We start from the raw sequence: 27,780 nt of genomic DNA, 5'->3' as shown, positions 1-27,780 counted from the left end.
AACTGTACACACACCATGGTGGCGGCGTTGAACTTCGAGGATGGAAAGATGCAGTTCAGCGATCGGAGGGCACCCAGGAAAGACCGGACGGAAGAGAAAACGCCGCGAAGAGCACAATGGCGAAAATGGCGGGAGATCTACCTCGAAAATGTTTGACTGTTTTGACAGAGATTGCAAGGTGGGAGCGCTACCGCATCTTATCAGGACTTCACCTGCGCAACACGGGATCACGGGTGAGCACCTTTCTTCACGCGATGGAAAGAGAAGCTGAGGACGTCTTCACTAACAGACGCCAGCGGCCAATCTTTCTTCATCTCGTGAATACCACCTCTGAAAAGCGATTCAACCGTCGCAAGCAAGTGCCTATAAACCCGGAACGTGTATGTCACCGCACCTATTTAGTTTCATTCTCCAAGTTTTTGACGATAAAGTCTTGTCAATCTTCCATTTTGTGCCGTATTTCATTGTTGCTGGAGTTGGTACCAGCGGTAACTGGGACCAACTCCAACCGGGACCAGTTGTAACTGGGACCAATTCCAGCTGGGACCAATTCCAGCTGGGACCAACTCCAACTGGGACCAGTTGGACGACTCCAATTGGGACCAGTTGCAACTGGGAATTGTTCCATACACCAGTTGCAACTGGAACCAATTGGTCCCAGTTGAAAATTTTCGCCTGGGGTCCTTGGACAAGGCCTGGAGCGTGCTCATCACGTGGGTTTTCAAATGCCCCGGAACATAAAAATTGCTGAAGATCCATTGGTAGATTTTAAAGAAATGCCTCAGCATGACCCTTGGAAATGCCACAACCGTCCCTCCCTTGGGAAGCGCTAACGCTGACCTCTTCACTTTTTTCTTTTGACTTTCTCTTTTGCTTTCTCTATTTTTTGCTGTCTCTTTTCAGCCTCGTATTGGGGTCAGTGCTAGCATTTCCCAAAGGGGAACGTGTAGCGCATTTCCCAAGGGTCAAGGTAACGGATTCTCTAAGAATCCACCAATGGTTCTTCCTCTCATTTTTTCACTGCTTCTTTGTATATACTCTCTGTCTGTCAGAGTATGTCGACACCGTTGGATATGGTCTCATATCACTCAGGGAAAGAACCACATCCATACCACTCGTGGAAGGAACCGGATCCATATAACTCGTGGAGGGAACTGCATCCATCGTTTTAACTACACACACACGACAGCACACGCGCCGTTACTATGGAAACTCAGGGTGAAGAAAGACCATTAACGGCAGAGCGACAACTGTGCACACACGCACAGTGGCGCACAAGGGTGGTGTGGGGGTGGCAGACCACCCCGGGTACAGCACTCAGGGGAGTGCAGCTGGCCAGTGAAAGGGAGAAAGAGGAGGAGACGGTGTCGCCGACATTAGTGATGTCACTGCACCCGCATTCCACCGCAACGGGCCACGATGCAACACCTCCTAGATAACAAAGCCGTAGTGCTGAATGAGATGGCGTCATCAGAGAAGGCCAATGCTGGGCCCAGATTGGACACAACGATTACATCAACCTTCGCCTCAAAGTTCAACTTCACTCAAAGCTGAGCGCTGACGTGGCACTCGTTTCCAATCTTTGTCCAGTGTTGGCTTTCTCTGATGATGCAATCTCATTCAGCATTAAGGCTTTGTTATCTAGGGGGTGTTGCGTGGCTCCTCTCCCTCTCTGGCTCCGCGCCAGCTGTGCGCGTGACTTTGACGAAAACGAAAGGGCTCATTTTGACGGAAACCCGGCAGTGTCTTTTAGTTTGTCAGCTACAGGGAGGGGGAGAGCTAGATGCCTGTTGACGTCGGCGGTTCGGACCAATGGCAGCGTCGTAAATATCACCCTCTCCCACTCCTTCTCCCTCTCTCCCTGTAGCTGACAAACGAAAGACACCACCGGGTTTTCATCACAACAAGCGTCATAATGCTAATGCATTAAAAACTCACCCTTTCTCAGCCTATCCAGGCAAAGGCCATAATAATGCAGAATGTGCTGTGCGTTCCTACGTGGTGATGTTGCACGGATGCGCACTTGCCACGCATTTTGTGCCACTACGGCGCGAACGTCGTCGTGCACAGAATCTCTGAATGAGCCTTTCAAAAGTTAGTGCTCCAGTTGAAGTGGAATATGAAATTCGCATGTATTGCAGTCGCACACATGTTGCTGTTTCTTGTCTCCCCGTCTCCTCCAAAGCATGTGAATGCTCTCTTCTCCCTCGCCTCCTGTACGCTCACCCACCATATGCACGAGCGTGTTCGCTGAAAACATCTACTAGGTAACGAGGCCATAGTGCTGAACATTTTATGTCGGCTACCAGAGGTCAGCGAGGAGTATTGACTGGATACCAGTCTTGTGTCCGCCTTTGACTGAGGCTCGTATTCAATCAGCAAAAACACGAGCGCTGTGAGGACACGAGTTTCTAAACATCAGTGTGGACAAACAAACATCAGTGAGGACATCAGTTAGGATAAACGTCAGCAGGGATGTAAGTTCCAGCCCAACACTGATGCAGCACTACTGTGACCCTCTTCGGTTAGAGGGGTGTGTTACTGGTTAACTGCTAGGAGCCAACCACGTCTACGCGTCAGTGTTATCGGAATTTATAACACGTGAAACTCTGAAATTGTCATTTGGAGTTTATTGTTTTGTAAAAAGTTCAGAGTATCAAAGTTTATTTATGAAAGAATCCAGATTCTCCGAAAGTCAAAGTCTAATTTTGCTGTGTGTCCAATTTTTCAAAATTCAATATAAAAGTTAGGATCGTGCAAATAGTGGATTTGAGCTCGAAGCGAATAATGGTTTTGACCAAATATTTTAAAATTAGATATTGAATTGTTTCTCTAAGCCTTTCATATGCCGACTCATGCTTAAACGAAAAGAACGTTGCCCCATGCTTCCACTTGTCCGTTTCTAAGCTAATTTAACTTTAATCGAACTATACGTATTGATTGTGGCCTCAGAAAGTCCAGTGCCCACATTGAGATCTCACTGTAGGCATTGGACATGTGTAGTTTACTTGCAATCGATTGCAAGTAAACTACAGATTTTACATATAATTAAACCTATAAAAATGCCCGGCTATACCTAATCGAGGGTGTTCATAAATATTCTTGCTATATGAAAATATCCTTTCTTCAGTCACAAACAATTAATGCAGGTTGTCAGGGCCATCTACTTAACTATACTCACGCATAATAGCCAGTTCAATTTTGAAAATTTCATGCAATATTAACATTTTCAAACTTTCCATTACTTATAAAATACACCGAGCACGTGTGTGCACAATCCCGCTTTGAAAGTTTGCTTTCCTTCCAAGCACGCAGCTGCAATATTTGTACTTTGCCAAAGGTTGATTGCAGTGCTTTAGGCCCATTGAGTGTGCTTCTTACTCGGCACCGGTGCACCGCAAAGAAGCCACACCTGCAAAAGCAAGCTTCGCGGGTGTTGCTTTGCGGGTGTTGCTTCTCTGCAGTGCACCGGTGCTCGGCAAGAACCTCAAATCGAATATTGAATAGCCTTTTTATTTGGAACGACTTCAAAATTTTTAATATTCACACAACGATAACAAAAACAAATATTATCAAAAAACAAGCTTCAATTTCTTAAGAACTCACTTGAATGATATTTCACCAGTTAAATCAGCAATTTGCGCCTTTGCCATCGGTATACTCCGTTTCACCTTATGTTGTACCGCAGCGAAGGATAGAAGCGCGAGCTCATAGCGTTGGCAGCTGCCCTTGGTGCACGAGAGCTTGTGCCACCGAGACGTGCCCTAGAGCAAAGAGCTCGTGCGTGTAGCCTTTCCTGCGGTACAACACTAGGCGAAACAGAGTATAGTACTAGCTGTTCCACAACGAAAGTTGCAACCAAGTGCTGCTTTAATAAATGTCGATACTTTAAAATTCCTAAAATCCCCGGTGCAGTCTCTGGAAAGCTGATTCTCATCCCCCATTCCACCTCTCCACCCTACGGCTATACCGGGGTGGAGTGGCAAGATAGAACCTTTCGCTGCCATCCTTCCTCCTATGATTGTAGCTTTCACTCCTATGAAAATTACGCAGAAACCCTACAGCATGTGCATATTCTGCGTTAAAGTAAACACCATTTCTCAACAAACAAGAAAATGCTCTCGTTCAAAACGGTTTGGAAGGTTGTCCAGGGTACCTGTGATGATGTGGGTCTCGGGGTCCGAATCGATCCTGCCGTTTTGTTCGGCATGGAGTCCCAGATGTGTGTACTGCACAAAGACTTCTCCGTACTCGAGGGTGGCGGTTTCATCCAAGACTCCCAGCATGTTCCGTCCCTTGTTCTGCGGCACCGCAATACGGGCCTTTGTCCGTAGTCCGTCTGCACCAAAACCAGCCACCAGCGGGCAGAGGTGTCAGGATCGATCTTGGAAAGTGACATACCATACTTTTCTAACTACTGTAGTTAATCTGCAAGTAGTGTACAGCTTGCTGACGCAAAGTTTGGTTCCATAAGGGTCTCTTCTTCTTCAATAGGCTGCACCCAGTGTACCGTCGACATCACAGTCACCGATCCCCAGCTGTCCGTAGGAACACCCTTATTAGTAGCAGTGATGTCCGGGAGTGTTTATGACCCCCTTCATTGTCCAATACCGGCGCTTTTCTGCAACGTAAGGCTCGATGAAGCTCGTGGTCCGCTTTGGACCACCTAATGCACTGAACCCTGTATGTCTCATCACTGCACCCCAACAACTGCACAGGGCCTGCTGTCAGATAAAGCAATCTTGGTAAAAATTCTTCACATACATTTTCTACACCTGTAGCTATAGCACAGTGAAAGATACTATGTATACCGTAATATCACGAGAGGTAGCCTGCCTAAAATTGAAAGCAAATCGGTTGAAAAAAAGGAGTGAACCAACTTTTGGAGTGTGATAAAAAAAAAAAAAATGGAAAAATGCAAGTTTTAGATTCTGTAAACTGCAAAACTTGTGATTGATGAACCAGAGACGACTGTCCTTCCCAGTCAGCAACGTTCACTTATCACCCGCCTTGGCTAAGTAACACCATTTCTGCCAAGGTCGCCATTGGCCAGGGTCCTGCATGCAATTACTAGAAGTGGGCCATCTTAAAGGGACACTGACACCCCCCAGAAATTTTTTTAAATTTTTGCCAGGCGCTTCATTATGGTGTCGGGGGACTACCCAATTAATATTTTGCAAAAGAGTAGCGTATTTTTTTAATAAAGCCGAAAGACGCAACTGCTGGAATTGAAACCCGCGCATGGAGGTCAGAAAAGTGGAGAGAAGAGAGTGAGTGGCAGAAGTGACGTGGCTACACCCAACTGCGTGTTTTTTTTTGTTTTGTTTTTTTCTCCTCTGCGTAGCAGACGACACGCGGCGTAGCGGGAACTGTTTGCCGTGCGATTCTTTTCCTGTTATGTTTGTTCCGCTCGCTGTTCTGTACTCCAAGATGATTTGTTTTATACATTGAGGAGTTGGAGATGAGTAGTAAGTGCCCGTGGTGAATTTCCATGATCGGCTCCGAAAAGAATATACCCAAGATGTTGCGTGAAGAGCTGGCTCACATGTCCTGCGTCCGAGAAAAAGTGGCATTGTGCAACAGAGTTTCCGAAAGATCAACGGGATCGGGACCAATGGCTGGCTGCAATTCCTGTAGAACATTTAAGGGCACCTCGGAAAACGGACGCTACCTGATTTATATGCTCCTTGCATTTTGCGGAAAGTGATTATATTGAGATCGCAGGTGTCAAAAAGGAAATCCCATACCATTTAGTTCAGCGACGTGTCGTCCACAACATTTGTTTGTTATTTTCTTTTTTGGTTTGTATCTTCAGTGATAATTGTAAAAAAAGAAATGAAATGAGCGAGACTTGAACCGGCCAGTTCTTGATCGGAGGTTTTCAGGCGGAAAGAAACTGAATTTCGAGTTGCAAATTGTGTTCTGGGTGGTTGGGCTCTCATATGTCATGTACAACTATAAACCTCGGCAAGCATAAACACCCTGTCAGTGTCCCTTTAAGGTGTTTTCGAAAAAATAGCAAATCGTGCCAAAAATAGGGGGGCAACTTATCTCTTCGGCAGTGATGTGATTGGCCTAAGCCGTTTTGGAACACCTTTTGGAGCAGCCAAAACAGTGTTTTGGAGCAGCAAAAGTGGCCTTTGGAGCAGCCAAAACAGTGTTTTGGAGCAGCAAAAGTGGCTTTTGGAGCAGATTTTTTTTACAAAAATAAAAATATTTGTTTTAAGTTCTGGACAAATGAAGGGCACATTGCTCGCCACAATAAACAAATTATGGTCAAGTTAGATGACCTGGGAGTCTTTCAAGTTGTTAACTGAAATGAAAATGACACAACATATTTTGCAATGCTTCAGTTAAATGACATATATATGTACCCGCTATAGATAAATAAGAACCTAAGTGCACATATTAAATTTATTGGAAAATGACCAGCTTAGCAGTAAATATGAAAGCATAAACTTCACTAGTTATATAATATAATAAATTGAAGCAGTATCCAACTGATGAAACACGTAACTACTGCAATGCAATACGAAACTGTACATATGAAAAAGGTGCAGTACGACTGGTGGGTGCTTTTCCTTTCGCTTGTTGAAACTTTCTGCAAGGCTGCTGCAAGCCTCGCTTAGCTTTCGGCAAGTAATGAATGTCCACTTTCAATGTCTCCAAAGAGACGTTGAGACATCCCACAAGTGTACAGTGCTGTAGGCGTTGCCGAGCAATTCCAAAACGTCTCCCACCGTTTTACCGGTTCCCGGCATGCCAGATTTTCGTCAGAAGCAAGCAAATGTAAAGCAATGGACTGCAAGGTCCCGGCTGGTACCTCTGTCGTGCAATCATGTTCGCATGCACGTGAGGGCAACTTCGGCAGCTTGCAGTTGCACGCGCTTCGTTATGGGAGCGGAGACGGCTGTTCGATCGAAACCGAAACTCTGCCACTCCGCTCCGTCGCCATCTGGTCCCCAAAATTGTATGCAAAATGTAACAATCCAGCATAAAAAAATAAAGAAAAACAGTCCAGCGGCGCGTGCTTGCCAGGCCAATATGCGAGGCGCAAGCTAATTTAAAAGGTTAAAAAGCGCAAACAAAACAAGGACAATTAAGCTAATAAAAAAAAGAACCTGAGCGCATCAATGCAAGACATCGCGAGACAGGGTCAAAAAGTTCTTGGAGCGCTTTGCGCAACAACTGAACTCAAGATAAACAAGCGCGCTGTGCGGGTTCAGCGTGCAGACATTGCCTTTTTTAACTTTAGCTAGCTTGTCTTAAACTTTCTTTTGCGACAGACTTTTCACGTACTGGGATCCCTCTCAAAGGAAATCCCACCGAGAGAAACCTAGGTAAACAGTACTTCGACACAACAGTCTTTGAGCTAGAGGAATTTTTGTAGTAGCGTTTAATTTAAACAAGGACAGGATTGCTGATTACCCTGCAGCGGTCCCTACATTTCATTTTAGAAAGCGCCATATCTGCAGCAATGTGTGGACGGGAACACCTGACATCATAACCACGGTGACTGGTAGGCAGGGACCAAAAATAGTTTTGCCACGGCCGTTTCTTTCAGAAGCGAGTGCTTCAGATCGCAAGTAACTCCCAATGCGCAAAGACATGGTTTCGTTTCACAACATGACGGCATGGCTGGTACCCGGCAAATTAGCGTCGGGGCGTCCATATACGCTTGCATCTATCGTTAAAATATTTTCAAGAGGATGCGAGACGAGACCCACGAGAGCGTGAAATGAGGAACGGCGGAAAAAACCATGCGAGACCGGATGGACGATTGATGCAGCATACTTTCTGTCGGGCGGTCGCTTGCGCCACCTAGCTCACGCATGCTCAATTACAGTACTCAGTTTAGTTTCGGTTTTGAAAGACGACCGAAATTGGTCCTTTGGCGCAGGCTTGGTGCAGATTACCCATATTTCGGCGAAATGTAGCAGGATGTAGCAGGGTTAGCCCCTTGGCGCAGTTTAGCGCAACTGGCGCAGCAATCACATCACTGCTTCGGTGTGGGCATCTCTCGGAAAACTACGGTAAGTGTGGTCACCGCGCATATCGCAGCTGCCAAATAAAGACCTCTCCTCGCATTGGTTGCACGCGGTGCCACCAGATGACACTTCAATATGCGGCTAACGTCGCAGGCCCGGTTTCTCATGCCTCTCCATGGTAGATGTGCTTGTTTTCTGAGTGCTCCATGTCACGTAAAACAAGACACTTGCGCTACGCTTGTTGCTTAGACGCCGCTTCGTCACTGACCCTAGTTTCGCGCCTCAACGACGATTGCAGTCTCATTAATGCGTTGAAGCAGAGAGAACTGTGGCGTAGTGTTCGAGCCAGCGTCCCTCAAGGTCAGAGCAGACGCTCCAAGCAGAAAGAGAGCATGCCCCGGTGCCATATAAATGAGACACTTTTTTAAATTTATTTTTCTTTAGTTCTTCAGTCTCAGCCGACAGCAAGACGTTGTTGGCTGAGGCTACTTGGGGGGGGGGGGGGCACCAATAGGATTTTATCTTGTCGACCATGTTGCAGCGTTCACCATGCTGTTTGTCCCCACCAATACCGTATTTACACAAATGTAGGTCGACCCATCTTTCAATTTTTGAAAATCTGAAATGGGGGGTTGACTTACAATCGAACCAAAGAATTCCACCGCCTACAATCACCAAACAATCGCAATATCGAGAACACCTCGACTTGTTAATACCGGTTCATCCAGCTGTACCTGTAGCAATGCACTATTCTGAGCGCTCATTTTACAAGTTTTCTTTTTTTGTTTGCGCGAACAAACATTGGTGGATGTATGGCGGTGACCAGCGCATGGTGCATACGACTCCCGGGGGTGGCGGCACTCTTTGTAAAAGCCATTCCAGAATAGGCCCTGGAACAGCCTCGCACCTCACTCCCAGGAGCTTCTTTTCGCAGTTTTTCGCACGATTCACGGTCGCACCTCGTTCGATCGAGTGTTGAAACCATGCTGGAGCTCCAACTACATTTTCTTGTAATGACACGCTTGATCCGGGCAGTTTAGGTTCTCGGTGCTTGTTCATGGCCATTCTTCATCCAGAAGCAACCAACAACTGCACTGCTGGATGCAAGTTTGACCAGTCAGAGCGGGTGGTGCTCCAGTGGAGTCTCCAATGGCATGGGATCTTAACTGTGATGGAAAACAAAAAGGCTTCCACAGGGCCAAAGTCTGGATAGGTGGGGATGCCTTGCAGAGTTAGAGGTCTGGCTTGCAACGTACGCCACAAAAGTGCACAATCAGTCCCTACCCATGACGTGCAACGCGATCACCGAGCGAGCATGGAAGATGCGCTTGATGCTGTCATTTGCGAAGTGCGAGATTTCGTTGGACGACGCCGCCGATGTGCTTTGAGAATGTAGCAGTAATGACGACGGGACTGACATACCCAGTGCGGCCAAATCATAGTCTCTAGTTGGGGACAGAGGGAGAACGAAAGGGAGCAGCTTCAGTTGTCCCAGCTCCCACATAAGCATCCCAGTTTCGATAATGCCTGGGCATCTCATGTGCTGCATATGCATGCGCAGCCAAAGCATATGCCAGAAGGCATCGATTGCGTGCTGAAGGCTGGGCTTTGAAAAGAGATACCCTGCCATTCTCACGTGTTTGCCACAAAATGTGCCTCTAAAGATTTTTTTTCTTTTTTTCTTTTTTTTGCTGATGTGCAATGTGGGTAGGTCGACTTTCAATCGAGTCGATTGTGGACTTTACACCTGTAGCTACACAGAGAGTTAGTTGTCTGTTTCTTGCACACGAGTAGCGGCAACATCGGGACAACACCGAGCTTTGATTGGCTTTGAATGAAAGCGGGTAGACCTCAATGATAGCTACGCCTCGAGATCTACCCACTGTTCTTTTCAATCAGCCAATAAGAGTTTGGCGTTCCGACATCATCGCAACCCCTGGGCAAGAAGCAGACGAACTTGCACTCCGCAAAGTCCTGGAGAGTGCAAAAACGGCAGGGAGGTCTTTCAGTTGTACCCCTTCCAGCATGGTCTCCCCACCTTCGGCAACACTTCAGTGTCATGAGCCTTGGACGTGCACGAGCATCCACGGCACAGCAGAATCTCCCACAAGCGCGTGCCGGAGGCCGGGCATTCAATCAAAATAGACACCCCACTGTTTTCATTCAGTCGGTGACTGTAGCACACTCTGCGAAAAACCTTTAAGCCACAGGCGATCACACCGCTCGTACATCATACAAAAGGTGCAGTGTTCACTGTAGACACAATGACAGAGTCGTCTGCAGACACTGCCTCAAGCATGTTCGAGTCACGTTTGCTTCGTACATACACTTGCTTTGAGCATGTCTGTGGACAGCTCTTGCATGACCAACATGACAGGACCGTCATACAAGGAGCAAAATATATGCCTTAAACAACGTTTGCAGTGTGTCTTCTTTACGATGCGTTAACGGTATGACCGTGGCTTTAAACAAACGAGTACTCCACGGATTGCAGTGCAGAGAATATGGAAGGCAAGTGATCGCTAAAGATTTATTGGGCATGCATACAATCTATTTTTGTTCAGAAGAACAAAATATTTGCTCAAAATCTGCCTTGAAGCTCGCTAAAAGGTATGTTCGACTAGTTTGATGAGCATTTTGGTTTAAAACGGCGCGACAAGACGGCGGCAGCGTCTGTATCGTCTCTACTTTGTCCTTGTCTTGTCGTGCTGTTTTAAACCAGAATGTTTGAAGCCCACACCCAGTATCAGCATCAGCCCGGCCAAAATAGTTGCAGGCGACACCGCCGCTCACCCATGGTGCTCCTGTAGACGGTGTAGAGCAACAGACGCACAAACGGGTCGCGGGTGAGGCAGAACCCGTTCTGCTGGAGACGCAGGAAAGGGAGAGTGCCGCCAACATAGGTGCACAGCACGCGCAGCGCCGTGCTCTCGCAGACGAGGGCGTCTGCAAAGGTCAGCATCATCTTCTGCTGCAGGCAGAGGAAGACGCGGCTGGGGACGCCAAGTTGCTCCAGGATGGTGATCAGGAAGCGATTTAGGTACACCGTGCCTGGATACAGTTAAGGGCACATAGAGTTAGAACGGATGGAAACTTCCGACATTCCCGTTAAGCTGCAGTAACAGCTGCTGATGCGTCACGCAAAAGTCAGTCTGCAGACACAGTCTGAGGAATGTTTCTTCCTCTTATAACAAACCTATCACATTGGTGATACAAAACCAGTTTGCGGACACCTAGCTTCAAAGCATACATGCGTAAAAAGCAAACAATGCTCTTTATTTTGTATGACTTGATCTGAAAATAAAAATTAAATTGAATTGAATTGCTTGCGGCGTATCCTCATATACTTATGTCATCCTATCTGGAGCAAACGCCGCGTCTTTTGCACGATGCATCGGCGGTGGGACCGCAGCCTTAGGGAAGTACTACGTCCTGTTGCAGCTCTGGAATGGCAGGACAAGCCCCTCCCACATAGCTGTCCACTTGCCATGGTCGGCGATTTCCTCCTCTCCAGTGTTCGCAGTGATAAAGTAAAAAGAGAGGGGTTTCGTGGGAGGCCTGTCTCGCTGCTCTCAACCCGCAATAAACTGTAGTGTTTACCAGTACTAGTTGGGTTCCACGAGGAGTACGAAAATTGTTTTGCAGCGAGGAACAATGTCCAAATTACAGCAAGTGCAACGAGCAAGAGGGTTTGGCCCCCCGTAAGCCTTTACGACGCTATAGCCACTGAAGAGGCGAGAATGGCAGGAAAGAGCTTCGGGTCTCCCACGTCGAGCGCAAGATTCCTACCCTCAACTATGCTTCGGCATCTCTTCCACCTCAAGTACGCATGCGCAGCCAAGGCACAGAGGAAGGCATGGGGTGCATGCTGGAGGCCTGGCGTTTGAAAGACACATCCTGCCCTTTTTATTCGGTCAGTGACTTTAAGATTATTGGGCATGTTCAAATAGTACATTTTGAGTTCAAAGTAAGTTTAAAGCAAATTCGAAGCGAATTCGATGTGAATAGTGATTTTGGGCCGAATATTTTCTAATCGAATATCAAATAGTTTCTTTCAGTCTTTCACTACCCTGCACCATAAAGGAGGGTCAACTTTTGAACCGCTGGGTGAAATTGGTTGAAATCTTGTTGTGAAAGGCCCCCGGACCAGACCATCTCTATTTAATCCGACCGGCACCGTGGACGCCTTGAGTATCGTCGCCACGTGGCTCCGGTCAGCTGTGCCCGGAAACGAAGCTAAAGGCGACAAGGGGATGCCGCGGTTTTCTACGGAGGACCACCGTGTTGACGTCGCCACACCTTGGCGCGAGGCTTAGCCGGACCCTTCTTTCTGGCTGCGATTACGCTGGCCCGAAACGGGGTCAGCCGACGCGGGAACCGGGGGGATTACCGGGCGAGGATTCCGGGTGACGGCGCGCCAGCTGCGGGATTTCCGTGAGGGCGCGTTCGGTTTAGATTATCCTCGGACGCCACTTGAGGATGATCCAGCCAAACCCTTTCTCGTGTCACAACGCCGTCTAATGGACGGATCAGCACTACCTTGGCCAACGTTGTCTACCGGGCTGACAGTGGACCCTTTGTTGTCACCTCCTCGGCGCGGCTTTCGGGGCGAGAGTGCCTCGGCACCGGAATGTAAAGTCAGGCCGCAGCTGCAGTGTGTGCGTGTGGGTGTGTGCGTGCACAGGGGATAAGTGGAGGCGGGGCCTGAACATGACGTTTGTTGGCAAACGTCATGTTCAGGCCCTTTCTCCCTTCCTCCTTCCCTCCCCCTCCTCCTCCTCCTCCTCCTCTCTCTCTCTCTCTCTCTCTCTCTCTCTCTCTCTCTCTCTCTCTCCCTCCCTCCCTCCCTCCCTCCCTCCCTCCCTCCCTCCCTCCCCCCCCCCCTCCTCCTCCTCCTCCTCCTCCTCCTCCTCCTCCTCCTCCTCCTCCTCCTCCTCCTCCTCCCTCCTTCTTCCCCCCCCCCCCCCCCGGCCTGCATTTATGCTGCTTTGCGGCGGCTCATTACAAGAATGTTAATCCACCTGGCCCACCCGTGAACGCCGCTTCACGGCGGCTGACCATTTGCTAAAGTGTCTTTCGATGAAAAGTCGGTACTCGCCAAGAAGTTGTTCGACAAACTGAGTGCCACCCGGGCACACGACAGAGAACGTCAGATGCGTACTGACAACGCTTTCCTGTAGTTTCAAATCGCAAGCACGGCACGGCACGGCATGTAGGACAGAGAAGCACTTCTATCAAGCTTCGCAAAGATGATATGCTCACTAAAAGGTAGCCAGCCGCACTGTCGCCGGAAGACTTTTCGGCGTCTTCATCATTTTCTGCGTCCCCACTGCCTTCGCCAGTCTCATAAAAAGCTCATCTTTCCACTCGAACGCCATCAATACCACTTTCCGTTGTCGACACCGTGTGAAGGTGTCTGTGGCAGTGAAGCATTTTCATCGGTGGCAGTCGCGCGGTTTCCATTGCTCAGTCCTTGCGGCTTCGTGAATCGCGAGCGGCAGCTAAAGCCTTGTCGCTCTCATGGCTTCACCACAGGCATATCCTTCACCAAAAAATTCACGATGAAAACTGAAGATCAACGATGAAAACTAAATAAAATCAAAGCAAAAAAAGAGGCGACGCAGGTTCCAAAACAAGAAGCAATACATGATTGCGACCGGATTCTACAAGCAAGCTTTCGATCTGTGGGTGCCAATAGGAGCTTAGGTTTCATTATTTCTGCCTATAGGGGCGTGTAACGTATTTTCTCGCAAAAACGTGCCAATTTCAACTTGGGCTCTTAAGCGTTTTTCAGTGCTCTTTAGCGGAAAACAAACAGCGCAAGGACAAGGACAGAGTAGAAGGCGGTAGACACACACAGCGCGGTAGACACACACAGCGGTAGACACACACAGCACACAGCACCTTTTACCTCAAGTCGACGTTTACAACTTGAAAGCAGCGCTGTGTGTGTCTACCGCCTTCTACTCTGGCCTTGTCCTTGCGCTGCTTGTTTTCCGCTAATATGAATGACCAACTAGCCTAATCGTCAACACAGTGCTCTTAGTTCATCAAACGAAGAGATGCATCAGCGCCAAAAATACGAGAAACAGGCTTTCAAACGAGGATGCAATCTCCTTGCTAGGCTTAGCATGCGCGGAGCCCTACCGAGATAAAGATAAACATTGCAATTTCTTTCGCGCGCACTCCGTCGTTCCACTGTTTCTTGCACCACCGGCGAACAGAAAATAATCTATAACAAGATTACTATGCAGTGGACATGAACGAAATTTCAAGCAAATGCTCTTCAGAAGTTGTGAACCCAAATAAAGCAGTTTGCAAAAAAACATTTTATTGCAAAAAATTTAATTTTCTAGGCCGTGTTGCTTTTAAATGAACGAGCTAAATTCATGAAGGTTGCTTCTAACCATCCACTTGTCCACCACTTCTAAGCTCAGTTAATTTTAATATTACTATGTGAACTGTGGCATGTAAACAACAAATTTTTTGCAGCTAACCCATTTGTTGGGATTAATAAATCTGCTTGTTATATAAACATAATTTCCTTCCATTTTAGGTTTGACAAAAAAAAACATGAAGGACGAATGCTGGTTGTCAAGGCATCACTGCAAAACGCATACCATATTTTCCGGTGTATAAGATGCACATTTTTTATAAAATTTTCGGCGGTGCGTCTTGTACAACGGTGCGTATTATGTGCATATTTTTTTTCTTTCTCGCAAACTCTGAAAGAACTTCTGCTGATGCCGATTAGTCTTTTTTTAACTACTATGACAGCTCAATGCAAATGATGTGTCAAATGCAAGTCAACCTTCCAAAACTAGAGTTCCATAATAAAACAAACAAAAAAAGAAAGTCAACAAAACGAAGAAAAGAAAAAAAGAAAACACGAAGTTTGCGAGTTCTCAAGTTACTAGTGCTCTGAGACGTTAATTGGTAAGTATGGCATTTCACGATATTTGCGCAAGCACACGTCATGAAGTTTCTTCGCAGCAAGTGCGTGAATATAGGTGCGTCTTATACAGAGGTGCGTCTTATATACTAATTTTTACTTAAAAACTTGCAGAAAGGGGGAGGGGTGCGTCTTATACACCAGAAAATACGATACTCTTGCATAATGGCGGCAGGTTAGGCCCGTCGAGTGCATTTTTCATCAAGCACCTGTGCACTGCAGGCAAGCAATACCCATGAAGCCCGCAAGCTTCGTGGGTATTGCTTCCTTGCAGTGCACAGGTGCTCAGAGAAGCGCAGCCAACGCGGCTAACCCGCTGCAATCAACAGTTTGAAAGGCATGACTATTGCAGCTAATCTCAAAGCAAATACCGAATAGCATATTCTTCTATACCACAATTCGAAAATTCAAACATTTATAACAAGATGAAATATTGTATAGCATATGAGGCATGTAGCCAGGATTTTGATTCCAAGGAAGGGGAAGGGGGGGGAGGAGGCCCCAGCAAAACTGAAGGGGCCGCACCCCATGCCCCCCCCCTTGAAACGTGTCTGTAGCATATCCTCGTATTGTATATGGTGCCTGCCATTCTACTAAACTCTGCCTGCATTGTGTCATAGGTACCACCTATTATACCAAACAAGGCAGTAGAAGAAGTGGAGACGCACGTGGGGCAGACACTTTGATGACTTCGAGGCTGTCGGAGTTTGAGCAGCTGAACTTGCGCATGCTGTCCCGCAACACCAGCTTGTCGCCCCGCAGTTCTGGGTTGACGCAGAGCATGCCCTTGTAGCCCGCATAGCGGATCTGGATGGCCGAAGGTACTTCGGACAAATCCAGCTTTTTGCACACCTGCAGACCGGGAAGCCAACAAAATCCGGCTCACTCATCACTTCACTGTCGGACTAATGATAGACGATAAGGTTTACAAGCAATAAAAAAAACTCTAGACATGCCACCTGGCATGTCTACACATTGTCTGAAGAGATAGCCGACCTAAAATCGAAAGCAACTACAGTTGAACCTCGATGTAACGAAGTCGGTAAAATTCGCAATTTACTTCGTTACATTGAAATTTCGCTAAATCGAAATTTGGCTTTAGCATGCGAAAAAAAAATTCCGAAACATTTTACGGGTATGAAAACTCACCGAAAATGACATTTATTTAGGGGCAAAGTAGTCCGCGAGTTTTGCTTGCGCCTTGTCCGACAGTAGCAGCGGCGTCGGCGGCGTCATACGGCCAATACGGCGTTCGAGCGCCCAGAGCGCTTGCACGGCATCTTGCTGCCCATGCGACGCCGTGTACCTCCTCAGTACGTCCATTGCGTCGAGCGCTTCCCGAGTGCTCGTGATCTCGGCAGTTTCTTCAGGATGGCGTCCAAAACGTTTGCTTTCTCATCCAAAGAAAGAACTTTACGTTTCCTTATGGCAGCAAGCACGTAAGTGAACCGCCCGGTTAACAAATAAAGCTGTTTAGTTTAGGCGGTTTAAGCGGTGCCAATGTTTCCAACCTACACAGTACTCTTGACCGCACAGTTTACTTGCCCCCTTGCGCCCACAGTGTGCTTGCGCCTTTGCTTTACATCACGGTCGCAAGACGATAATCGGTCTTTTCGGTCTTCTCCTAGATGGCACTGCCCGTGCGGTCGCGTCGCGCGATAGGGAGGCTCCCTATCGCGCGGTCGCGCCATCACGTCGCTCCCCCGCTGAAGTTGGCTCCCGCGGTACAGTGGACTATGATGATCAGTGAATGTCAGTGGTGATGCTGTTATGCCGTGTTAACTTTTTGCTCGGCATTTTCTGGCCAGCCCCGCGGAATCCGCTTGCCGCATGCCTCGCCGGCGCTACCGGCGCCGCATCCTCGGGCAGCCTAGGAACGTTGGAAGGCCTGTCCCCGTGAAGTAACCTATCAAGCGCTCGCGTTTGCGCATAATTTTTTTTTTTAACCACAATTTTTTTGCGAAGTTGTTTTTTAGAGTTGATTTATTTATTGCCTTCTATGGCAATGGCGCTTCGTTATATTGAAATAGCAGCAAAATAGACTTCGTTATATAGGGACTAAAAATACATGGAACCTATGGGCAAGAAATTATGAAAAATAAAATACTTCGTTAAATCGAGGATTTCGTTACATTGAAGTTCGTTATATCGAGGTTCGACTGTACTAAGATGAAAGTGAGGAGTAATCTAACTTTCGGTGTTGATAAAAAAAAGTAGAATGCTACCGTAAAATACCGAGCAAGTGCCCCCCCCTCCTAATTAGGAGATTATCCAATCAAGATAGGGTGAGGTTTATTTTTTGCCCAACTCCGTTGGGCAATAAAATTAAAGATGGCAGCTTTTGCGAAAAGACTAAGTGCGCAAGTAAGCTGGTGGTAGTTAATCATGTCTTTTAACACCTGAAACTGTGGCGCAGAAAAGAAAAAAAAACTTTTAGTCGAAGGTGGTTGACGACGATGGTATTGTGGGTTAGACCGTTTGGTTTCTTGCGTATGTGTATGTTCTTTGTATTTGAAAATGCTTTCAACAAAGGAGATCTCTGCAGAGAAGGTGGTTGAGAGTGGCTGTGTGGGTTTATATAGGATGCTTGAGAAATAAACCAGTTGGCCGAGTTTGAGACGTTCCCTTCTGTGTCTCTTCCTTAGACAAAAAGCTTTTGTGTTCTTTTCTGCACCACAGTCTTAGGTGTTAAACAACATGATTTTAGATTTTGTGGCCTGTGAAACTTGTGATCGCAGCTAGGGGCAGTGGGGCAAAGATGACAGCAATGTTCGCTTGTCTCCCATCATAGGTAACACCATTTCCACCGAGGTCACCATTGGCCAGGGCCCTTCAACCAAAAGAGGGATGGATATCTTTTGGTGTTTTTGAAAAAGTAGGAAATCATGTCGAAATTAAGGGTAAGTCATCTTTCAGGGGTGCAGCAATCGCATCACTGCACTAAGTGCAGTGAGAAATAGTTACGGTTCGAAACTGCGACTGCCGAAGCTAGTACAGTCTAAGCTCGTTATAACAGACCTTGATTTTGACCAAGATTTTGGTCTGTTGTAAAAGGAGTATGTTGTATGCAGATATGATGTTTGGTCAATGGTATGTAGAGGAAAACCAACCGAACTTCACAAATCCATATGTTATATCCAAATGTCTGTTGTAACCAGGTCTGTTGTAATGAGCTTAGACTGTATAGCTACAGTTTCAAGGAGACTCCGGCTTGCTTGCTCTGTCGCAGACTTCTTTAACATTTCTGGAGGGTGGAAAAGCGTTTCATGCTGTTTCAGAAAAAGCTTCAGATAACTGGCAACAACAAATGGCAAAAGTGGCCAAAGTGTACCCTGAAGCGTAGGGTGACTCTATAGAACAGACAACTGCCCCCTCTGCACACCAACTTGCAGATGAAGTCTGTGTTGCAGAACAAGGTAGTTTCTCCGTGCATCTCAGTGTGTCGCGAAAAGAAAAGAAAGATGACGATTCAAGATGGCTGGAGCGCAAGAACGGCATCGAAAAAAGCACCCTCACAGTTTTGTATTAAACAGAAATGCTTCATTTTACTGCTGGATTCATAAACATTATTCCGCAAATATAGCGTGGCTAGAGTGGATCTTACACTGTGAAACGAGCCGGAAAAATCTATGCTGCCCATAGAAAGCTCAAACTTTCATTGAATTTGCATTGAGGTGGTGTATTTTAGCTGATAATGTTTTAAAAGATATAGCTTTCCTTTCGTAAAACATGAGACCAGCAAACCTTTCCCGGTCAATATCACATGGGTTCGCAGACAAATATAAGTTAACGATGCTTGGAACACGTGGCACGCCATCTCCCGATAGGCACAGCGGCAGAAGGGTTTGGATTTGGGCTAGTTGGTTGAACATGTTTAGGGGTTAAAAGCGCTAAAAACGACGGACGAGTAGGAGAGACACACACCACAGAGCGCTACTTGCAACTGGTTTATTATTGGAAAAACCATACGTACGTAAAACCAACAAGACACACATCCGATTCAGTTCCAACCGTCACTTATCACAATTCTTACTCTTACACCACGCATGGTGTAAGAGTAAGATCCTACTCGTCCGTCGTTTTTAGCGCTTTTAACCCCTAAACATAGGCACAGCGGGCAGACGACACGACTGTCGTCTCCTTGCTGCATCTATCAGCAGATGGAGCCACTGTTACAAGCATCGATGACTCAGGTCGTCTGCCAACCCATCCACCGTTGACCGTGGCAAGTTTGTCAGTCTCATTTTTTTATAGAAAGGGAAATCAGCTAAAATACACTGCCTCAGTGCACATTCGATGGAAGTTTGAACTTTTTATGTGCAGGCGTCGCATTTTCCAAATTGTTTTACAGCGCAAGATCTACTGTAGTTAAGATATACATATCTGTGTCTCGGAGCTTCGTATTAAATGGAAGGGCTTTATTTTACAGCTCGATTGAGCAAGATAATGCCACAAATAAGGCTGATCAAATTCACCTTCTGCATAAGCGATGTGGAGATCATGCCAATGCCGTCGGAGAAGGTGAACTCCTTCCCGGAGACAGGGTGCACCCCACCGACGACGTCCGGAACTTCCTCCATGTTGCCTCCGTGGAGCGGTACCTTGACAGACTCCTCCGTTGAGGAGAAGCACTGGCCCATCCGCGCCATCTTCTTGGCCACGTTGGGGATGGCACTGAAGTCCCCCATCCAGCGGCGGATCGACTCTGCCGTAAAGCCTTGTCGGTCCTGGACGCAGGGGGCAAGACAAGCTCAACACATCCCGCAAATTTCAAAAGCTGTGGAAAAAATTGGGAATGTTACACTGGAGAAACAAGAGCAATCAGTTGGGCAAACGACGGTTCATCAACACGTTTCGTCGACGTGCGAAGTTTCATCGACAATTTCTTTCGTCGAAGACTTTGTATGTACGTTTGTTTTATCGACACACCTTGCAACATTTCGTCGAGCACAACTCTCCCTTTTCCTGACATACTTTTTTGCGCCTCGCCTGGTTTATGGAGGGAGAGAGAGGAAGAGGTGCAAGGCTTGGTAAACACGCCTGTTATTCACAGAGTGCATGGGCCTCAAACTCCTTCGGGTGTAGGGTCAGATAGCCCACCCCTGAAACGTTGAGGGCCAACGCAGGGAGGAGGGGTCGGGGAGAGGGGAGGGTCCAAGAAGATTATGTTTTAAGAAAAAGAAGCAATAAGCAGCAGTGGTTGGTTATGTGGTTTTAGTTTTTCTAGACAAGAGACTTTGTGATTTCTGCTTTTTGTAAAAATAAAGAATGTCAGTTAGAGTACAGTGACTTTCTGAAGTGATATAGGTGTGGTTATGGGGCACATTTTGTGTATTGTGAATTTTTCTGTTTTTGTTGTTTAATTTCACACAGTTGTAGAGGTTTCGGCATTTATACGCCTTCCACATCTACATTAGTTTCAAGAACAAAAATTTTAAAATTTTTGTCCCACATACATTATACTATACCTCGGTTTCCTTTGAAAGAACAACTAATTGGCCACATTTTGATCTGTCATATAGCTCCATATGGAAATTGGTTAGGAAAATAAAAGCGTATGCATGGACCCTTTGAAAATCGCTGCTTTTCCTGTGGCCAGTTAACAGTGAAAACAGTCTGTGACAGTGCAAGAACAAGATATTGCACGAGCTTCCCGAGGTTGTATCTAAAGCTAGAGAAGTCGCATTGTCTACTCTAAACAATCGTCAATAAACCCTTTTCAAAACCCCATCACACAACATTGGCAGACGCCATTTCTCGGACACGGAGCATGCATGTGCTTGGATCCGAGTCCTTTGGCGGCAATCAGTTCATGAAACGACGTCTCACCAACACATTGTGTTGACAACATGCGACGTTTCATTGATGGTTCGTTTCATCAAAAGGCTTCCCACGTTCATTTCATCGACAGACCTTGCGACGCTTTGTCGAACACAAGCCTGCTATTATCGCAAGAAACGTCTTGCATATCTTGCCTGGTTTTTGGGGGAGAGAAAGGAGGGAAGGGAAAGGGGGGGAAAGGGGGGGGAGGGGGGGGGCAAGGCTTGGGTAAACATGCCTCAGTGAATCACGCGGTAGCTTTTCGCTGCTCAGTAAAAAGACATGTTGTAAACAAAACTTCGCAGGAGCATGTGCTCACGAAACGAGCTTCCACGAAACATAGAGCGTCGACAAACTGTGTCAATGAAATGTTATCAACAAAAAAGTTGTTTGAAACATGTTTCCAGGAAACGCATTCACGATAGAAACGACCCCCCCCCCCCCCTCCACCCCCCGAGTCCTCGCCGAACGCCAACGCAGGATTTAGTTTTTTATGCGAGCTGAGCCGAGCTCACGCCGAACGCTGACTGATGCACCCCACATGTCCAATGCATGCTCAGGGCACATGATCAAACAATGGTGGAATTGGATACTTGGCACAGCAGCTACTACAGACATGCAGTTGCTGGTGAAAAAAAAGCAGGACAAACTATTCCCCCAGAGCCGTCCGCTCTTCATTTAAACAGAATAGATGCTCCACCTGCATCCTCTCCAGCATTCTCTCTGCTAAGTAGAAAGAGTAGAGGGCTTTGTAAAAGGAGGTTGTCCTACTTTTCTTTATCTGCATACCTAAAGTGACCATTTTTCTCGGGCCCCAAAGCAAGACGCGTATCAAGAGGGGGGGGGGGGGGGGGATTATTGTGTTGCAAGACTTGAAAAGTTTATATTGCGGTTACAAATCACACTTTTTTATTATTTCGTATACACCGTACACATTTCTCTTCCTTGCTATTTGCATACTGTTTGGTATGCACATCTAATACATTTAGTTGGAATATTTCTTTAGTATTCATTTTCGTAGATACTATGTCCATAGTACTGTTCAGATGTCATATGCAAATTAACCTTCAACATCAGCATCTTCTTTGCCAAGCATATTTTGTTCCTTACAGTAGAATACCGCACATCCGCCCATTCCAAAATTAAGCGCCCATATCCAAATTTTTAAGATCTGAGAAAATATGCACAGAACATCTATATATATAAAATTGATGACCGGATAGGCGCCAATCTCCCATTTTATTGTTATTATCTCTATATTTTGAGTGGGCGCTTGCCCGGTATTTTACGGTAACCAGGAAAAGAAACCTCTCACTGGTGTGATACTTTCGTTTACCGTAAAATATGGGGAAAGCGCCCACTCAAAATGTACAGATAATCGCGAAAAATTAGGGGATGGGTGCTTGTCCGGTCATCAATTATACATATCAATGTACTGCGCATATTTTCTCAGATCTTACAAATTTGGGTATGGGCGCTTAGTGTGGTATGGGCAAATGCGCGGTATCCTACGGTAACTGTGTTTTTATCTATTCCGGATTCGGGGCAGCCGAAGCGGGAGAAAATGCCGGCGCTGGCGGCCCGGCGCAAGCACGCTGGGGGGACAGCGAGACCATAACCGGAAAAACGGGACCTGTCTTGCCTAAATCGGGACGTCTGGTCACTTTATGTACACCAGGCAAAAATTTCTAGCTGGGACCAGTTGAAATCTTAACTGGCTTCAGCTGGGACTAACTGGTCCCAACAGTAAATCAGCTGGAACCAAATGAAGTCCCATTGGGACCAGCAAAGGGACCAGCTAGGACCATCTGGCTGGAATCATTCCCGATTGGGAGTAACTCATTTGACCACTCCCAGTTGGGAAACAGGTAGGGCTAAACTGGGACCAGTTAAGGGAATGATTGATTGGAGATATTAATGGCAAACACTTTTCAAAAGGGTCCATTGCACCCACTCTGCACTGGCACCAAGACAGTGGAGCCCGCGAGACGACCAAGGAATGAAGTGACCACCAACAATATCGACAAGTATGTTAAGGGGAGACATGGCCTGAGAGGGTCAACTTTTGAACCATTGTCTCAAAGTGATTGAAACTTTCAGGGTGAATTGAAACCCACTAGGATTGATGACATCTAAAGTTTCAGCCTTATAGGCCAATTCTACAACATACTATAACAAGCTCCAGAAAAAAGTTACTTTATTAGGAAATGTATATAAGAATAATAATTGAAAACCACAAAATGTTTAGTTTAATGGGAAGTAGAATACCCATAGTGCAAGTTAAGGTAAAAATTAATTGTAGAAAATGTAATTCTAGAGAAAAACAATAACACCCAAAAAGAGCAAACAATTTTAACAACTTTCTGCGTTTTAAAATATTCAGTTTTTGTCATGAAGAATTTAGCTTTTTCAGATTATGAGTACCTTAACTTGTTCCTCGGGAAATTTCAGTTGAGGACACCACTGAATGAAATCTTCACACTTTCAAAATGTCCAATGATACATTTCCTCATACCACATTTCCTGTCAAAAAGTGAAACTGAGAAAAATGCATTTGAAGCTTCAACCTTAGGTTTCTTTATTTTCTATGAATCCGAGGCAGGCAAAATTCACCTGGCGCATTGTTAGCACCTTCCTCTTTGAGACTTCGTTGTTCCCCTGGCAATAGCTACCAGTTTGCATTGTTTGTAGGCATGCTAGCTTTTGTAGCAGGCATTCTCCGACAGATAAACTGGCAAGAACTATAAGGTAAATCACACTAAGGAAGAGCAGCAAAGCAGAAATAGGATCTGAAGTTGAAGATACTGTGAAAGGGTGTTACTGAAGATGATATAATATCACATCACCAAGAAGGACCAATTGTAAACCCTGTTTCAGGTCTCAACTAATAATATTGCTCATACCAAATTTTCAGAATTATTTCTGTTTGGATGTATCGCATCCTCCTGGTCATTGATACGTGTAGACTTTGAAAGCTTCTACAAGCTAAATCTAGAGTAAATGGTGCTTCCAATAAGGGCAAGATGTTCTGGCTATGTTAAATGAGTATGAAGCAGCGCTAAATAAAACACGTAAAAAACTTGCTCCCTGCTGACTCGGAGGGCTGCCGACATGTCGAAAATAATTTATTGTGAGATATATCGTGCATGTTTATATAGATGAAAGTTTCTGAAACCATTCTTTGGAAGTTAATAAATATAAACATATTATTTTTGAAAAAATGTTTTTTTTTCTGAAAAATTTGAATTCCGAGGCTATGTCCCCCTTAAAGGAGAAGCGACTCATTATTCCAGTTTGCCAGCACTGTATGAAACTGTATTCCACAGATATAACTTGCCAACATACTGGCATAAGCATATAGCATCAGCTACCACCTCACATGCATAGGTTGTCGTGGAAACAAAACGTTAGTTAAAACTGTACGAGCTCGTGCCGATACCTTTTGTGGCGTTGCATACACAGCGTTTGTTTTTACTCTCTTATTTTAAGAAAAGAGGGTAAGCATTAGGCTAGTGGAAGAAAAACAGACTAAGAATTACAGGATGTGGCAACGTGTTCTCCACTCAAAACTCATGACCTAATAACAGATCTTTGTGGTGAAAACAAAGTAGTATGCCATAGAGGTGCAAGGAGGAAAAGGCACGAGAAGGGTCTTTCACACAACCGAGTCGCATGAAGTAGAGTCGCTAAACCTTTCTTTTTGTGAATTTCTGTGAAAACTTTGAAAGGTAATCGAACATCAAAAAAAAGAACTAAAGAAATGTCTGTAGATCACGGATCAATATACCACCTAGGAGACAAGGTCTTGATGTCATCAAAAGTGGCCCCCCCACCCGCCCCAAGCGGCACAAATACGCCGAAGCTCGTCAACAGTCGATGCAAGACAGCAGACGCGTTTGTTTTTGCGTCGTCGCATGCTGGCGTCGCGAAATGCCGCAAAATGCGCTGGCGGCAACGCTGACGCAAGCTAGGCGGCGCTGCAAAGAACCAACGACGTTTAGGGGTAAAGGTGCAGGCCACGTTTTCTAGATGGCGTTGCACAGATGAAAAACAAAAATTAATCTGACTTACCATTGCATAGAGCCACACTCCGTGGTCCCGCAATTGGCTGCAGGAGGACGCCAGGAACTTAAACTGCCTGCCACCAACCTCGATGCCGGTGCGAAGGAATTTGGCCACGATGGTATCGACCATCTCTTCCTTCTGCCGGTGGAACATGAGCGAATGCGACAGATGCTGCAAGTTGTCGTCGCGGAAGGACACTCGGAGCGCATACTCGGCGTCAAAGCAACGGAGTACCCGGTTCTCCGAGTGGACGTTGGGCGGCAGGAAGAAGACGCATGAAGGCGTCACGAAGACGCGTCGGACCAGGCAAGACCCCCGCGGAACCTTGGGCGGAACGTACGCCAGACAGAACTTGCGGAACAGCTCCGGCAAGGTCACGTGGACATTAACGATGCTCCGCGCCTCAATGGCAGAACGGATGCAGAAAAGCGCCTGCTCGAGCGCACCTTCGTTGGCCCTCGCGAAATCGACCAGGTTGTTCACAAAGTTGTGGAATGCCTGCTGTTGCAACAGGACCATCTGCGCCACCGCGTCATTGCCTTGCTGGAGCACGGCGTTTAGGGCATAGCAGCAGGAAAAGCTCAAGTGAGGCATCAGCGTCACATTGAACCAATGCCTAGCCTGTTTCAGCTGGGATCCGACTTCGCGAGTCTGCATCGGAGCATAGGCAAACGTGGTGCCTCTCTTGCAGCGACGACTGAGCCGGTCGACGACCTTCCGCTCGACCTGACCATGCCGGAAGCTCAGCTTCATAACCGAGTTGCCGCCAAGGTCCTGACTCTCGAACAGAGAGACGCAAGAGCAGCCAAGCTCCAGGACCCTATCAAAAAAGAAGTGCTCAGGGTTCGTCGGCTGTATGCGCCAGGTCTTCGGCGGCTCCACCTTCTTGCAGAGCAGTGGGAAAGTCTGGAGATGAAGGAAGATGTCGGTAGTGGCTGACCTGTCCACGCAGTCGTCGATGATGACGCGAAGGATGCTCCCATACGGAACAGTCAGTCGGTACAAGGTTGTCGGCCTGTGACACTTGTGCCTCAGTTCAAGCAGGACTTGGAGCATCCTTTCGCCATGCTTGAAAGTGCAGGTCAGCGTGTACCCGGGGAATGTCGTAATGGTGTCAATTTTGTGGCTCTCGGCAAAGATGCCGAAGCCGACGAAAGTGCCGAAAGACATGGAAGACAACTGGATGCTTTCATAGAGAGTGCCTCCACGCCGAAAGCCCCTGTTGCGGTCTGGCACGAGCCACTGCAGACGTCCCTGGAAGGCGGGCATCTTGCCAGCCAGGCACCAGTGCCGCCGTATCACGTCGTACGCCTCCAGATCTGGGAATGGGCTCGTCTGGATCGTGCACAAGACCTGACATGTCTGGTCATTGTAGACGCCGTTGTTCAGTTTCCGCAGGGGCTCGGAGGTTTGGACTCTTAGGTTGTGTGCCCGCTCGAGCATGCGAAAGACGCGCTGGCATGCCGAAGTGTAGGTGTTTGGGTTCTCCCACCCTTCCTGGTTCCAGTGGAGGGAGAAAGTGAGGGGCTTCGAATGAGCCATGTCTTGTCACAGTGTGGCAGTTTCAAAACCCTGGGAGAACACGGTAAAAAATGGATGTCATTATGGGATCGAAAAAAAGTGCAATTTCGCATTAGCATGTGTACTAGACGGTTTTTTTTTTTTTTTTTTTTTTTTAAAGCATAGTATAATAATAGCCTCAGAAATTTTGTGTCCATAGCATGTTGCCTCAATTTTGTCAGTGTCACATGATATCACATAACATGGCATCACGTGACTTCATCAGTCATGCAACTTAATGATGTGATTCACAAAGTCACGTGATGTCAGATTCGCATGCATGTGATGGTGCCACACGACTTCATGACGTTATACATGACACCATGTGCAAGACATTATGATGTCATATATGATGTCACGTAACATAAATTGTGACATCATAATGTAAAATCACACCGACGTCACGTCATTGTGACAGACGCAGTGGCGTAGCCAGGAGGGATCAATGCTTATGGGGCTTCAGTCCAGCCCCCCCCCCCCCCCCCTTAAATGCTACGCCACTGCCATGACATCACGCAAAACCTTCTCTTTTTTTTTTTTCTTTAGTGCGCGTAAGGGGGAGGGACGGAGGGCGGGGGTTTGTTTGTGCTGCGATGTGCGCAGCTAGTCTACCCTTTTGTTTTAGAGCGCAGCTCTTAGCGGCCCGTTCCCGGCTTGAGCGGCGTCGCCGTCGCCGTCGGCGTCGCCGTCGGCGTCGGCGTAACCAAGGTCATCCCAAGGTCACGTGACCCCCAAGGTCACGTGACCCCTCCCAAGGTCATCTCAAGGTCACGTGACCCCACGTGACCCCCTGAAGATCACGTGACCCCTCGAGGTCACGTGACCCCTTCCAAGGTCATCTCAAGGTCACGTGACCCCAAGGACCCCACGTGACCCTTTGAAGGTCACGTGACCCCCAAGTCACGTGGTCGCCTCCCCAAGGTCACGTGACCCCCGAGGTCACGTGACCCCCAAGGTCACGTGACCCCTTCCAAGGTCATCTCAAGGTCACGTGACCCCCAGGTCACGTGACCCCTCTGAGGTCACGTGACCCCTCCAGGTCACGTGACCCCCAAGGTCACGTGGGGGTCACCTTTGGGGTCACGTGGCCTTGAGGTCACCCCCAGGTCACGCCTCCCCGAGGTCACGTGACCCCCTCCCCGAAGTCACGTGACACCCCCCCCCGGAGCATATTAAAGAATGAGGGGAGGAGGAGGAGAAGGGGGAGGGGTCTACCCTCCCCTCAGTACCCTTCACTCCTCCTCCTCAAGAGCTGCGCTCCAATTCGGCGTTACAGGGATTTGTAAACGGCTTTCACTTTTTCTCTCACCTTTCTTTTTTATATATACATATAATAATGGGTCACAAATTTAAGTTTTAAATGGATTTCAAGCACTGATTATATATATTTCAGCC

General features: G+C 47.1%; 1 protein-coding gene across 2 annotated transcripts in view; it reads right to left on the bottom strand.

Annotated features, from left to right (window-relative positions):
* LOC8034846 (probable RNA-dependent RNA polymerase SHL2) overlaps positions 1–27,780 on the bottom strand; it is a 48,565-nt gene that overhangs the window by 20,151 nt on the left and 634 nt on the right. Inside the window, exons 2-6 of one of the 2 annotated variants that reach the window (XM_040217889.2) lie at positions 24,832–26,397; positions 19,416–19,667; positions 15,609–15,792; positions 10,782–11,039; positions 4,157–4,339 (exon numbers count right to left, since the gene is read on the bottom strand). In XM_040217889.2, coding sequence (XP_040073823.1) covers positions 4,157–4,339; positions 10,782–11,039; positions 15,609–15,792; positions 19,416–19,667; positions 24,832–26,367 — 2,413 coding nt within the window. In that variant the 5' untranslated portion in view covers positions 26,368–26,397. The remainder of the gene's footprint in view (positions 1–4,156; positions 4,340–10,781; positions 11,040–15,608; positions 15,793–19,415; positions 19,668–24,831; positions 26,398–27,780) is intronic. The other variant, XM_040217890.3, reaches the window with a different exon arrangement.

This window comes from Ixodes scapularis, unplaced genomic scaffold (assembly GCF_016920785.2).
Source record: "Ixodes scapularis isolate PalLabHiFi unplaced genomic scaffold, ASM1692078v2 PGA_scaffold12__126_contigs__length_90152505, whole genome shotgun sequence".
NCBI classification, from domain to species: Eukaryota; Metazoa; Arthropoda; class Arachnida; order Ixodida; family Ixodidae; genus Ixodes; species Ixodes scapularis.
Note: the sequence above shows the minus strand (reverse complement) of the source record. Positions and strands in the feature narration are given on the sequence as shown.